The following is a 15,456-nucleotide window of genomic DNA, read 5'->3' on the forward strand; positions in this document are numbered from 1 at the left end:
TCTCGGCCTGAGTGCTCTCCAGCTGCTTGCTGCGTTTCACCATGGTCTTCACCTCCGACTTCATCTTACTGATGTACAGACGTGCCACTGTGAACTCCTCGTCTATCAGACCACTGCCCTCTTGTTGCTGGAGAAGGGGGGGGTGAAGGCACAAATGTAAGACTCAAATGTCATTGTGCAAAAGACATGCATCAGATAGTGTACCTAAAGCATAGCTAAGGATGAAGATACTAATGTTTAGGATGAGGTTAATTGGTATATACAGTACACGAGCCACAAACTTCCACTCTTCAGGATTCCCCAAAAAGCTTCCCTTCCATGATTGGCTGGCAAAGCGCGGAATGATGATACGTACCTTGATGTCATTGCTGCCCACAGCGATGCCGATCTCAGCCAGATCTTTGAGCAGAGATGACATCATCTCAGTGACCCTCTTCTTTTGGTGGTTGGTCATCTCCTTCAGCTTCTGCAGCTCAGAGTCGATGGACACCAGGATACTCTGAGGACGACGACAAAGGACAAGTTTACTTCGACACTTTTGGTTTTCATCCTCCCTTTCTAATCCTGGACTGACTTACACCTGGAACACTAGCTGAGTGAATAGCCAATCAGTGAAAACCAGCAGGATTTCTTACCTAGAGTGTCAGTAGTTGGCATATGACATTATAGGATTTCACAGTCCTAAAATCTCTTGGTGAGTTTAGATTATGAATGACTTGTTCTCCTCTCACCAATTTCTGGTTGAAGGTAGAGAGGAAAGAAAGACATTTAAAAAAAAAAAGGTAAGGTAGACCTATTGGAAAATGGAATCCTTCTCACCGATTTCTGGTTGAGCTCCTCGCTGAGAGCCTCAAACTCCTTAGTCTTGTCCTCCACCTCCTGGCTCTTCTGGTCATAGTTAACAGCCAGCTCCTCCAGGGCTTGTAGCACCTCCTTCACCTCCTCCTTAGACGCCTCATTTTCGGACTGCAGACGGTTCAGCTCTACCTGCAGGTTGTCGTGGTCGCGACGTGATGAGGCCAGCAGCTGGAGAAGGAACACAAATTCAAAGACAGAGCTATGGATACAAGGACTGACCATTCAAGAAAATGTATAGTTCTAACAATGTAGTTATTCACCTTCACATTGTTTACAAACAAAGGAATAAAAAAAAAGCTTAGTTTGGGTTCTGATGAGGCAAGAGTAAAACTAAGCATGTATAAATAATATTTTTCAAGAATGAATGACTATATCTCATTACATTTAAATTCCAAAATCGAATGTATCGCAGCTATCCCAGGACACCTCTTCACTCATCTCCAGCTAATCTATGTGAGCCAGCGATGAACCTCATACTAGCCTCTAAGGACCTGAATCACAACACCACAGTGGATGAGTCCTAAATGGCACCCTATTCCCTAAATAATGCACTACTTTGGACCTATGAGCCACAGGAGGTAGGTGGCACCTTAATCAGGGAGGACGGGCTCATGGTAATGGTTGGAGCGGAATGGGTGGAATGGTATCAAATACGACAAACAAATGGTTTCCGGACAACTGTGTGATCATGCTCGCCGTAGCCGATGTGAGCAAGCCCTTTAAACAGGTCAACATTCACAAGGCCACGGGGCCAGACGGATAACCAGTACATGTGATCCGAGCACGCGGACCAACTGTCACCTAGCACACTTGTCATTCTCAACCTCTCCCTGTCAGTCTGTAATACCTACATGTTTCAAGCAGACCACCATAATCTGTGCCCAAGAAAGCGAAGGTAACCTGCTTAAATGACTACCGCCTCATAGCACTCACGTCAGTAGCCATGAAGTGCTTTGAAATGCTGGTCATGACTCCTATCAACACCATTATCCCGGAAACCCTAGACCCACTCCAATTCACATACCGCCCCAACAGATCCACAGATGACGCAATCTCAATCGCACTCCACACTGCCCTTTCCCACCTGGACAAACACCTTTGTTAGAATGCTGTACATTGACTACAGCTCAGCGTTCAAAACCATAGTGCCCACAAAGCTCATCACTAAGCTAAGGACCCTGGGACAAAACTTCTCCCTCTGCAACTTGACCTCCTGATGGGCCTCCCCTAGGTGGTAAGGGTATGCAACACCACATCTGCCACACTGATCCTCAACACTGGGGCCCCTTCAAGGGTGTGTGTTCAGTCCACTCCTGTACTCCCTGTTCACCCACGACTGCATGGCCAAGCACGACTCCAACACCATCATTAAGTTTGCAGACGACACAACAGTGGTAGGTCTGATCACCGAAAACGATGAGACCTGGCAGCCTGAGTTCTCAATGTGAGCAAGACAAAGGAGCTGATCGTGGACTACAGGAAAAGGAGGGCCGAACAGGAGCAGGTCGAGAGTTTCATGTTCCTTGTGTCCACATCACGAACAAACTATCATGGTCCAAACACATCAAGATAGTTGTTGAAAGGGCACGGCAAACCCTTTCTCCCCCCCCCCCCCCCTTCAGGAGACTGAAAATATTTGGCATGGGTCCTCAGATCCTCAAAAGCTTCTATAGCTGCACCACCGAGGGCATCCTGAATGGTTGCATCACTGCCTGCTATGGCAACTGCTCGACATGAGACCATAATGCACTACAAAGGGTAATGTGTACGGCATAGTACATCACTGGGGCCAAGCTTCCTGCCATCCAGGATCTACAATGTAAGTCGGAAGTTAACAAACTTAGGTCATTAAAACTAGTATTTAAACCACTCCACAAATGTCTTGTTAACAAACTATAGTTTTGGCATGTCGGTTAGGACTTCTACTTCATGCATGACAAGTCATTTTTCCAACAATTGTTTACAGACAGATTATTTCACTGCGTCACAATTCCAGTGGGTCAGAAGTGTACATACACTAAGTTGACTGTGCCTTTAAACTGCTTGGAAAATTCCAGAAAAGGATGTCATGGCTTTAGAAGCTTCTGATAGGCTAATTGACATCATTTGAGTCAATTGGAGGTGGACCTGTGGATGTATTTCAAGGTCTACCTTCAATCTCAGTGCCTCTCTGCTTAACATCATGGGAAAATCAAAAGAAATCAGCCAAGACCACAGGAAAAAAAATTGTAGACCTCCACAAGTCTGGTTCATCCTTGGGAGCAATTTCCAAATGCCTGAAGGCACCACGTTCATCTGTACAAACCCTAGTACGCAAGTATAAACACCATGGGACCACGCAGCCGTCATACCGCTCAGGAAGGAGACGCGTTCCTAGAGATGAACGTACTTTGGTGCGAAAAGTGCAAATCAATCCCAGAACAACAGCAAAGGTCCTTGTGAAGATGCTAGAGGAAACAGGTACAAAAGTATCTATATCCACAGTAAAACGACTCCTATATCGACATAACCTGAAAGGTCGCTCAGCAAGGAAGAAGCCACTGCTCCATAGTCACTATAGAAAAGCCAGACTACGCTTTGCAACTGCACAAAGATCAAAGATCGTACTTTTTGGAGAAATGAAACAAAAAATAGAACTGTTTGGCCATAACGACCATCGTTATGTTTGGAGGAAAAAGGGGGAGGCTTGCAAGCATCATGTTGTGGGGGTGCCTTGCTGCAGAAGGGACTGGTGCACTTCACAAAATAGATGGCATCATGGAGGTAGGAAAATTGTGTGGATATATCTCAAGACATCAGTCAGGAAGTTAAAGCTTGGTCGCAAATGGGTCTTCCAAATGGACAATGACCTAAAGCATGACAAAATGGCTTAACGACAACAAAGTCAAGGTATTGGAGTGGCCATCACAAATACCTGACGTCAATCCTATATTAAATTTGTGGGCAGAACTGAAAAGGCGTGTGTGAGCAAGGAGGCCTACAAACCGGACTCAGTAACACCAGCTCTGTCAGGAGGAAAGGGCCAAAATTCACCCAACTTATTGTGGAAGCTTGTGGAAGGCTACCTGAAACATTTGACCCAAATTACACAATTTAAAAGGCAATGCTACCAAATACTAATTGAGTGTATGTAAACGTATGACCCACTGGGAAAGTGATGAAAGAAATATATCACACTATTATTCTGACATTTCACATTCTTAAAATAAAGTGGTGATCCTAACTGACCTAAGACAGGGAATTTTTACTAGGATTAAATGTCAGGAATTGTGAAAAACTGAGTTAAAATGTATTTGGCTAAGGTGTATGTAAACTTCCGACTTCAACTGTATATACTAGGGAGTGTCAGAGGAAGGCCCACATTTTTTGGTCTAAGACTCCAGTCACCCAAGTCATAGACTATTCTCTCTGCTACCGCACAGCAAGCTGTACCGGCGCGCCAAGTCTAGGTCCAAAAGGCTCCTTAACAGCTTCTACCCCCAAGCCATAAGACTGCTGAACAATTAATAATACCTTGACTAACCTTTATCCCCACACACTGGTATATAACCTAATTTTATTGTGTACTTTTTAATTACATTTTTTAACTGTACTTATTGAAGTGCATTCTTGGTTAAGGGCTTGTAAGTAAGCATTTCACTGCAAGTTCTACACCGGTTGTATTCGGCGCACGTTACAAGTAACATTTGATTTGTTTGAATTCATTCGTTCCGGCAATTAATATGAGCCATCCTCCCCTCAGCAGCCTCCTGTGCTATGGGTCCTGGTCAAAAGTATTGCACTATAAAGGGAATAGGGTGCCATTTGGGACACAGTCACCATCTTATTTAAATCTTTACCTTTGAAGAAGAGAACTACAGGCTGACCAACTTACCACAGCCTCCCTTATGTCTGATGAGGAAGTTCATAAAACTTTCACCAGCGTAAAACTAAAGTGGGCGCGTCAGGTCAGGGTTACAGGAAAGGAACATGTGCGTCCTTTACCGTCCCATTCCAGGTATTTATTGTACTATTACTGTTTCAAATCAGTAGTATGTAAACATAGGCAAGGGGGGATATTTGATTAAGTAATTAATTGATACGGTTTCTTCTGTCTTTGTAAAAGGCTAATGAGAGGAGAAAAGGTGTAGCTCTCGCTTGTAAAAAGCTAACTTGCGATTGTGTTCAGTAAGGAGAAAACTTCTGAAACAGGTAGGTACTTTCAATTGCAGAACATTATGCTATTTTGTGCCCTACTGAACAAGACCCATGCCTGTTATTAATTCCCTACTCAGAATATTCATCTGTAATTCAAATCCAGCCTACCGAAGGCTGAGATGAGACAGTGTTAGATGTCAGATTCTACCCAGGCTGAGTGGTGCCTCTTTAACCCTGCTGTGTCCGGGCTAACCGTCAGCTAACAGTCTGACCCCTCAGACAGGCCTGTACAGGCAGACTGTACAGGCCCTGTTAACAGAGCAGGGAGGCTGGAGGGACACGGCGTAAGTATATGAGTTTGTGGTAGCAAGGGGTCTCACCTCCTCCTGGTCCAGCATCTGCTGCTTTAGTTTCTCTGCCAGCTGGCTCTGCTGGTTGATCTCATCATCCTGATGGAGAGAAGAGAGAGGGGGTGTGTTAATGGTGTTAAGACCAAAGAGTTCTCGTCTCAAATCATCAGCAAAACATATTTTAAAGGTAGACTCAGCATTCTGGCGTTGCCACGAGCAGGACCATAGATATTGCAATGAGCGCGATGCAAGACTTTGCTCTCACAGTGTATATGCGCATGTGCACGGGTTCACTTATCGCTGCTACGTGGTAGCTACGGGAACAAAACAGCAGAGAAGTTGAGCCTTGCGCTTCAACACTCTTAGTTGCTGCGGAAATTGACCAACTGCTGCTGTTCACTTTGTGCATCTACGTCATCGCACTGAATCTACCTTTAAATGACTACCTCATGGAAATCTTTCTGGCACCTCAGTGTACAAGGTCACTGTTGCCATGTGGCTCTGTTGCCATGTGGCTCTGCTACCTCACCTTATCATCCAGCTGCTTGTAGAGTTTAGACAGCTCGGCCTCACACTTCTCCTTCTCTGCGTCGGTCAGTTTAACCCCTGGAATGTTGGGTGAGGGGGCCATCTTCTCATTGTTCACCACGTTGTCTAGAGCCTGGACCTCAGCGTTAGCCTTCTCTTTGTCAAACTGCTCCTCCACCGGCACACTCTCACCTATAGGGGCAGCACAGAGGGAGGGAAAGAGGAAGGGAGGGAGCCACGGAGAGAAGGATGGAGACAGACAGGGTTAGAGAGACAGGGTTAGAAACAAAAGTAAACTTCTGTGGTATCTACACAACATGTAGACTATTTCCTGGGTTGTAGTCATTAGTGCACACCGTAGCAAACTATTTTGCAACGGAAACAGTTTACTCAACACGGTTTACATTGCAAAACCTTTGCTACGGTGTGCAGTACACTAATGAATACGACCCTGTTCAATCCTAAAATAGGACATGAGCGTGATTCATGAAATTATCAGTCATCTTTGAACACTACTTGAATATTGATTTATGGTTTCCATATTTCTTCTCTCATACCATTTCTCCAGCGGTTGAGTTCGTTCTCCAGCCAGGTGACGGTACCCCTCAGGGTTGTGTTCTTCGCCTTCTCTCTTTCATACTTTTTCTTCCACTGTTCTGCCGTCAGCTCCACATTCAGACACACTGTGTTCTTAATGGTCTTAGCTCTGTCACACACATACAAAACAAAGTGTCACCTTTGAAAGTGGGTGTGGCACTGGCAACCACCCATAGACGGATTAGCTGACATCAAGAAAACAATGCGTGCAATTCAAATGGGGCAGAAGTCCGTGTGTTATGATTCTAGGTGGTCAGAAAGCTAGAAACAATGACAAGAAGCTGCCATGTGGGGAATTGTAGGTGGCTTGTTTCAGCTAGTTTTGTCTTGTTCTTGAAACCATGTCTGATGTTATGTCTACTCTAATATGGCAAAGATTCCCTGTAATTAGGTATTTGAGAGACAAGTGCTCATTACGCAATGTATTTATTTTTTCAATAAAAATTGTAGACAAAACATTGTTGACAACATGTAAACTATCTAAGCCAACCCCATCTGTTTTGCCCCATAGTTGCGCACGCATCGGTTTTGTTGCCAAAACAACCAACCCTCCTATAAAGCAAACTGTGTAGACTGTAGCATATTCTGACCATAACAGCCATTGCTAACAATGTACCAACATTCAATTTCCATTTACAAAACTTCCACCCCACCGGTGGTTCTTGGTCATATACAGCAGTGGTTCTCAATCTGGGGTTACTAGTACCCCTGGGGGTATGAGGACTATTCGAAAGGAATTATTGGGAAGATGAATAAGATGTTGGCTAAACATAGGTCTAGTAGTTGCAATCGGTTGCATGATAAGGGGTACAGAGATAAAGGTGATTGGGGATACCGGTTGAGAAAAAAGCTGGGACCCACTAATATACAGTTAAGTACAGGGGCTGAGACTGGTTGTGGGTCGTTTACAGTCCAGGGGCTGAGAGCGTCCTCTACGTACCGCTGTCCGAACATCAGTGTGGACTTTGTCTCAGCCTCGTTGTAGGCGGAGGGCGAGGCACAGATGACCATGGTGGTCCTACAGTTACCACCCAGAGAGTCCTGCAGGATACGGGTCATCTTACTGTCTCTGTAAGGGACATAGGTCTGGAGAAAGGAGGGGAGGGGGACTTGAGCTTCAATCTAAAAACACATCACTTTGTTCTGGAGAATAATACTGAAAACCTGGGCTGAACTCTATGTAATCCAAGAGTAAATTATACCGTATACAGGTACTGAAAACCTAGGATTACAAGTGTTTAGAAATATGCATGTATGACTTGTGCATGAGACACTCCTTTGATTCCTTCCATATTTTATCATTCGTTCCTAACTTGAAAGTATCCTCATTAGAAAAACATGTATTTCTGATGTTCTCCCTTTTGTTAGAACAGCTGTTCGTTGACATGCGTCCCAAATGACACCCTATTCGCAATATAGTGCACTACTTTTGACCAGAGTTTGGTCAAGAATAAGTTCCCTATTTAGGGAATAGGGAGTCATTTACAGTCATTCTCCCCAGCCCCAAGGGGGCAGAGTGGTATTATGTTATCTCACCGAGCCTTCGGCTAGGGCAGAGATGACGTTGCCCAGTGCAGACAGGGATTTGTTGATGTTTTTAGCTTCTTCCAGCACTGCTCCCTCAGCTCCAGTTTTACCCACCTAGACACACAATTTTTAAGAGATCACAATCCAACACACAAGCCCTCATGACAAAACTGGTACAAGACATTACATCACCCAAAATTCGAAGAAACCGCCTCTGTCCCAAATGGCACCCTTTTCTTGATTTAGTGCACTATTTTTATGAAAAGTAGTGCACGATATTGGAAAAAGGGAGCCATTTGGTTGGGTCCCATATCGAACTAAGAAGTAATGCTGCCAGAAATCTTAAAGATGATACAGGACACTACAAACATTGATATTAATTTGTAACAAAAGCAGATCATGAAAAAGGGCAACGAAGCATGAGAAAGGCTTTGCTTGAGTTTAGTGCCATCCTTTGGATTATGATTCGATTACTGCTGTTGTCGTGTGAGTAAGGAGTAACAACATATATGTGCTAAATAGGGTTGAATGGCGGGAACCCAGCTATCGAGATTTACCGCCCAAAAACACTCCCTTTTCCGGGACAAATAACTGCGTGACACCAGTAAATAACATTTTTTACTGTATATAAACAGCATGACGTGAAATGGAACTTAAATTATATGCTATGACTAAATCTTGCTTCTCTCTACATGATCAATAATCAACACTCATGTTGGGAACAGAGCCCATCTCAGTATGGAGTTCAGTTCACAATGCATGCAGACTTCATCACGGTAACTTTTTTCTCTTGTGACAGGTAGGCCTACATTTGCTGCAGCAGAGTGTACACTACAGTAATATAAGGACCGAATGCACGTCTAATTACACATCTCCATCTGGCTTTCCAGGGTAACCTTTTTTATTGTAAAGATTTTATTGCAGCTGCAGAGTTTTAAAATGAACCATTACTCAAATATTGTTGCGTTAAATTAAAGCATAGTAGTAGTAGTAGTCTCTCTCACTCTCCAATTCCATTCAAATTGCATCCAAAATAGATACCCAACCTTGAACAGGATGGATATATATAACCTAGCCTACCTCTTTCAAGTAATACATTCAATACAGTATTAGCTTTATATTTAGCTAATGAATGATGAGTTATGCATAATAAGCTTCTAACCTCTGTCTCTTGAGCAATACACATGCACCTGTGCGCCGCTGGCCACTCTCCTTAAAACGCTCCTTAGCTCTTGGAGTCCCATGCAGGAAAACACTTTGTTGACGCAATTTCTTATACCAATAGACTATTGTTTGCTGAATGTTAAATACAGCAACCAATAGAACTCACAGGTAGTTTGAAAGAAGAGCAACACGCAATTGTGGTAGGCTATAGCAGTTATTTATTCAGAGCCATAACAATTCATTCGTTGGGAAAAAAAGTGAAAGCCGTCTGTCTGCATCTAATTCTAGTCCTATATTATTCAAGCATGTCATTAGAATGATGAAGATAAGGACAAAATGTGTTTAATTTAACTGATGAAAGCGAGGAAGGAATGAAGCATTAGGGGTAATATTATGAAAGCTATACAAAGAAGAAAAAAAACACAAAAATAAATAAATAAAATAAAATAGGGAAGTTCAGACCCCTCGACTTTGTCCACATTTGGTTACATTACAACATTATTCAAAAACATTCATTGTTTTTCTCCCTCAACCTACACAAAATGCCCCATAATGACAAAGCAAAAACAGGTTGATATTTTGCTAAATAAAAAATAAAAAATTCAATATCACATTTACGTAAGTATTCAGACCCTTCACTCAGTACTTTGTTGAAGCACCTTTGGCAGCAATAACAGCCGAGTCTTCTAGGGTATGACGCTACAAGTTTGGTACACCTGTATTTGGGGAGTTTGTCCCATTCTTCTCTGCAGTTCCTCCAAAGCTCTGTCAGGCTGGATGGGGAGCGTCGCTGCACAGCCATTTAAGTCTCTCCAGAGATGTTTGATGGGGTTCAAGTCCGGGCTCTGGCTGGGCCACTCAAGGACATTCAGAGACATGTCCCGAAGCTACTCCTGCATTATCTTGGCTGTGTGCTTAGGGTTGTTGTCCTGTTGCAGGGTGACATTTTTCCCCAGTCTGAGGTCCTGAGCGCTCTGGAGCAGGTTTTCATCAAGGATCTCTGTACTTTGCTCTGTTCATCTTTCCCTCGATCCTGACTAGTCTCCCAGTCACTGCCGCTGAAAAACATCCCCACAGCATGATGCTGCCACCACGCTTCACTGTAGGGATGGTGCAAGGTTTCCTCCAGACGTGACGCTTGGCATTCAGGCCAAAGAGTTCAATCTTGGTTTCATCAGACCAGAGAATCTTGTTTCTTATGGTCTGAGAGTCCTTTAGGTGCCTTTTGGCAAACTCCAAGCGGGCTGTCATGTGCCTTTTACTGAGGAGTGTATAGCATCTAGACACTATACCATAAAAGTCATGATTGGTAGAGGGCTACAGAGACGGTTGTCTTTTTGGAAGTTTCTCCCATCTCCACAGAGGAAGTCTGGAGCTCTGACAGAGAGACCATTGGGTTCTTGGTCACCTCCCTGACCAAGGCCCTTCTCCCCCGATTGCTCAGTTTGGCCAGGCGGCCAGCTCTATGAAGAGTCTTGATGGTTCCAAACTTAGTCCATTTAAGAATGATGGAAGCCACTGTTCTTGGGGACCTTCAACGCTGCAGAAATGTTTTGGTACCCTTCCCCAGATCTGTGCCTCGACACAATCCTGACTCAGAGCTCTAGGGACAATTCCTTCAACCTCATGGCTTGGTTTTTGCTCCGACATGCACTGTCCACTGTGGAACCTTAAAAATACACACACACACACACACACAGGTGTGCGCCTTCCCAAAATCATGTCCAATAAATTGAATTTACCACAGGTGGTCTCCAATCAAGTTGTAGAAACATCAAGAATGATCAATGGAAACAGGCTGCACCAGAGCTCAATTTCGAGTGTCATAGCAAAGGGTCTGAATACTTATATAAATAAGGTATTTCGTTTTTCATTCATTATAAATTTACACAAAAGAAAATGTTTTCGCTTTGTCATTATGGGGAAGTTTGTAGATTGATGAGGGAAAAAACTATTTATTCAATTTTAGAATAAGGCTGTAAAGTAACAAAATGTGGATAAAGTCAAAGGGGTCTGAATACTTTCCAAACTTTCCAGTTTTGGCGGGAAATACCGGGAGTAAAATTATTTATTTATTGTAAAATACCGGGAAAATGTTAAACCCTAGTGCTAAAGACTCGAGGCAAACCAAGATGTGGTAAAAGTAGCCGTGTCCGAGCCAGAACGGCTCATAGGACAGGAGCATATCTCCTATTTCTGTACTGTGAGGCAGCTTGAGATACTAGCTAGTTGTGGAAGACTAGCTAGTTATGACCAAATGTTCAGATCAATAGCTGCCTGCTAGGCTATATCTACAGTAGGAGAAAGCTGGCATTGTGCAAAAGTGAATGTGTTGAACTTGAACACCAAGATGGAGACAAAGGGAGGAACCAGAGGAAAAGTACACGGAAGAAGAAAAGGCTTATGCTCCATCCCGATTTTCCACAAGTGTGCACCTGCACTCTCCTCATCATGCATTTAAAAGGATTGGTATAAGCACTGGCTGGACTGAGTTAAACACCATTGTAAAATCCATGCCGAAGTGGGCAATTGCACACTTCTGGAAAATGGTGAATGATCAAAACGCAGACACAGAAAGGCACAGAGAAAGAAACGATGGAGCCATACTTTTTCGCTACCGGCCAGATCGACAAGGTAGAGCTTGCCGCTGAGTTTCTGCTCTGTAGCAGTGTTCTCCTGCTTCACGTTGATCTGGAAGATACTGTGACTTCTGGAGCTGTGCTCATTCATGTCTATAAAAGCACACACATACGTTAACACAATATAACAAATATATTGCTAACAGAAACAAAGAACTTGACGGCCATGATTCTGTGAGGAATCTAATGAATTAATGTGCATTTATAAAAGTCTACATTAAGAACATCTTTGATTGCTAGCATCAGTCATAATCTTTCACTTTCAGTTGAAAGGACTGCTCAGTAATGTTTTAGTTTCTAGAGAATACTAGCTTAGTACAAGTTCTACTGTGTATATTAACTTGTGTCTACAGATGTTCCTGATTCCTGGTCAGGAAAACTCCTGGTCCTAATTATGTAACAGCTGTGTAATTGCATCCTAAATGGCACCCTGTTCACTAAATAGTGCATTACTTTCAACCACAACCATATGGACCCTGGTCAAAAATAGTCACTATAAAGAGAAAAAGGTGGCATTTAGGACATGGCTTGGTAGATCAGGAGATGCAGGCGGAGGATCATAATGAACCCATGAGTAGCAGGCGGGACTGAAACGGTCCCAGTATTGGACTGACTCACTTGTGACGGCCACGTGTCGGTTGGATTTGCCCTCGTCAATAGTATCCATGACCTCCTCGGGACTGCAAACAAAGCGCTCGGTACACCCCTGAGGACACAAGGAACCAAGGCACCACTGTGATTTACCATGGTAGACAAAGAGACGATTATGATGAAAAACTTAGATAACATTGACATTAAAGTCACGGATAATCAGGAAGTTATATCAGTATTGTAAAGTGCTTTGACTTTCTCCAACCCACAAATAAGATGCATCCAAAGTAGTACTACTTCCTATGTAAGTGCACTACTTTTGACTTGCGTTCACAAATCCAAAAGTAGTGCACTACAAAGGGAATAGGGTATCATTTGAGACCCACTAATCGAAACGCACACATCTACAGATGTCTTTACATTTCATCCACCTCACCAACCAACCGTTCATGGATCCATCTATGAAACCATTTACCAGTGCATTCGGAAAGTATTCAGAGACTTTTTCCACATTTGGTTACAGCCTTGTTCTAAAATGAATTACATTGATGAGGATAAATTAATCTACACACAATACCCCAAAATAACAAAGTGTCATGTTTAGACATTTTTGCAAATTCATAAAAAAACTAAAAATACCCTATTTGCATAACTATTCAGACCCTTTGCTATGAGACACGAAATTGAGCTCTGGTGCAACCTGTTTCCATTGATTATACTTCAGATGTTTCTACAACTTGATTGGAGTCCACCTGTGGTAAATTCAATTCATTGGATCGATTTGGAAAGGCACGCACACACGTCTATATATTGGTCCAGTTCATAGAGCAAAAACCAAGCCATTAGGTCGAAGGAATTGTCCGTAAAGCTCAAGGCAGGATTGTGTTAAGGCACAGATCTGGAGAAGGGTACCAAAAAAAATGTCTGCAGTACTTTAGGTCCCCAAGTGGCCTTCATCATTATTAAAGGAAATAAGTTAAGTACCACAAAGACTTTTCCTAGAGCTGTCTGCACGGCCAAACTGCGCAATCACGGGAGAAGGGCCTTGGTCAGGGAGGTGACCAAGAACCCGATGGTCACTTTGACAGAGCTCCAGAGTTCCTCTGTGGAGATGGTTGTCCTTCTGGAAGTTTCTCCCATCTCTGCAGCACTCCACCAATCAGGCCTTTGTGGTAGAGTGGCCAGACAGAAGCCACTCCTCAGTAAAATGCACATGACAGCCCACTTGGAGTTTGCCAAAAGGCACCTAAAGACTCTCAGACCATAAGAAACAAGATTCTCTGGTTAAATGAAACCAAGATTGAACTCTTTGGCCTGAATGCCAAGTGTCACGTCTGGAAGAAACCTGGCACCATCCCTACGGTGAAGCATGGTTGTGGCAGCATCATGCTGTGAGGATGTTTTTCAGCGTTAGGGACTGGGAGACTAGTTATGGTCGAAGCAAAGATGAATGAAGCAAAGTACAGAGAGATCCTTGATGAAAACCTGCTCCAGAGTGCTCAGGACCTCAGACTGGGGCAAAGGGTCACCTTCCAACAAGACAATGACCTTAAGAACACAGCCGTGACACCGCATGAGTGGCTTCGGGGCATGTCTCGAGTGGCCCAGCCAGAGCACGGACTTGAACCCGATCTAACATCTCTGGAGAGGCCTGAAAATAGCTGTGCAGCAACGCTCCACATCCAACCTGACAGAGCTTGAGAGGATCTGCAGAGAAGAATGGGACAAACTCCCGAAATACAAGTGTGCCAAGTAGAGGTCGACCGATGATTTTTCAACGCTGTTACTGATTATTGGAGGACCAAAAACGCCGGTACCGATTAATCGGACAATTTAAAAAAATAATTATAATAATTATAATGACAATTACAACAATACATCAATAAAATCTATTTAGCCTCAAATAAAAAATGAAACGCGTTCAATTTGGTTTAAATAATGCAAAACAAAGTGTTGGAGAAGAAAGTAAAAGTGCAATATGTGCCATGTAAGAAAGCTAACGTTTAAGTACCTTGCTCAGAACATGGGAACATATGAAAGCTGGTGGTTCCTTTTAACATGAGTCTTCAATATTCCCAGGTAAGAAGTTTTAGGTTGTAGTTATTATAGGACTATTTCTCTCTATACGATTTGTATTTCATATACCTTTGACTATTGGATGTTCTTATAGGCACTTTAGTCTTGCCAGTGTAACAGTATAGCGTCGGTCCCTCTCCTCGCTCCTACCTGGGCTTGAACCAGGAACACATCGACAACAGCCACCCTCGAAGCAGCGTTACCCATGCAGAGGAAGGGAAAAACCTACTCCAAGTCTCAGAGGGAGTGACGTTTGAAACGCTATTAGCGCGCACCCGGCTAACTAGCTAGCCATTTCACATCGGTTACACCAGCCTAATCTTGGGAGTTGATAGGTTTGAAGGGGTGGGTATAATTTGTGGAACGTTCCAACAGGAATCTGTTCCAAAAAACGTAAAGTAAAAGGTTTCCAACCAACAACGCATACAAAGTAGCAACGCATACAAACCTAACTAACTAGCTGCCGAATAGGCATCAACTCACCACGTAGCTTATTCTTAATGTTTGTCCATAGGCAAACAGACATGTGAGGACAGACATTTTTCGGAATAAACGTGATGAGTGAAAAACGCAATGAAATAGACCACTCCCTACCCGGTATCTTATTCTGCCCTCGCGTTACAGGTAGTCAGCCTGTTAATCCTTGTGGAGTGCAATGTAAGGCAGGTGGTTAGAGCGTTGGACTGGTAACCGAAGGTTGCAAAAACGAATCCCCCCTGAACAAGGCAGTTAACCCCCGTTTCTAGGCCGTCATTGTAAATAAGAATGTGTTCTTAATCTGACTTGCCTAGTTAAATAAAGGTGTAAAAAAAATAAAAATCGGCAAATCGGTGGCCAAAATACCAATTACCGATTGTTATGAAAACTTGAAATCGGCCCTAATTAATCGGCCATTCCGATTAATCGGTCGACCTCTAGTGCCAAGTTTGTAGTGTCATACCCAAGACTCGAGGCTGTAAATCGCTGCCAAATGTGCTTGAACAAAGTAC

At 43.4% G+C, this 15,456-nt stretch overlaps 1 protein-coding gene across 1 annotated transcript in view; it reads right to left on the reverse strand.

The window, feature by feature from the left end:
- LOC106590040 (kinesin-1 heavy chain) overlaps positions 1-15,456 on the reverse strand; it is a 53,429-nt gene that overhangs the window by 9,999 nt on the left and 27,974 nt on the right. The window contains exons 7-16 of the mRNA XM_014180536.2: positions 12,419-12,506; positions 11,769-11,893; positions 8,007-8,111; positions 7,411-7,556; positions 6,431-6,579; positions 5,875-6,065; positions 5,376-5,444; positions 820-1,026; positions 356-499; positions 1-127 (exon numbers count right to left, since the gene is read on the reverse strand). The exon at positions 1-127 is cut by the window's left edge and continues 62 nt beyond it. Of these exons, the coding sequence (XP_014036011.1) occupies positions 1-127; positions 356-499; positions 820-1,026; positions 5,376-5,444; positions 5,875-6,065; positions 6,431-6,579; positions 7,411-7,556; positions 8,007-8,111; positions 11,769-11,893; positions 12,419-12,506 (1,351 nt within the window). The remainder of the gene's footprint in view (positions 128-355; positions 500-819; positions 1,027-5,375; positions 5,445-5,874; positions 6,066-6,430; positions 6,580-7,410; positions 7,557-8,006; positions 8,112-11,768; positions 11,894-12,418; positions 12,507-15,456) is intronic.

Source organism: Salmo salar, chromosome ssa29 (assembly GCF_905237065.1).
Source record: "Salmo salar chromosome ssa29, Ssal_v3.1, whole genome shotgun sequence".
NCBI classification, from domain to species: Eukaryota; Metazoa; Chordata; class Actinopteri; order Salmoniformes; family Salmonidae; genus Salmo; species Salmo salar.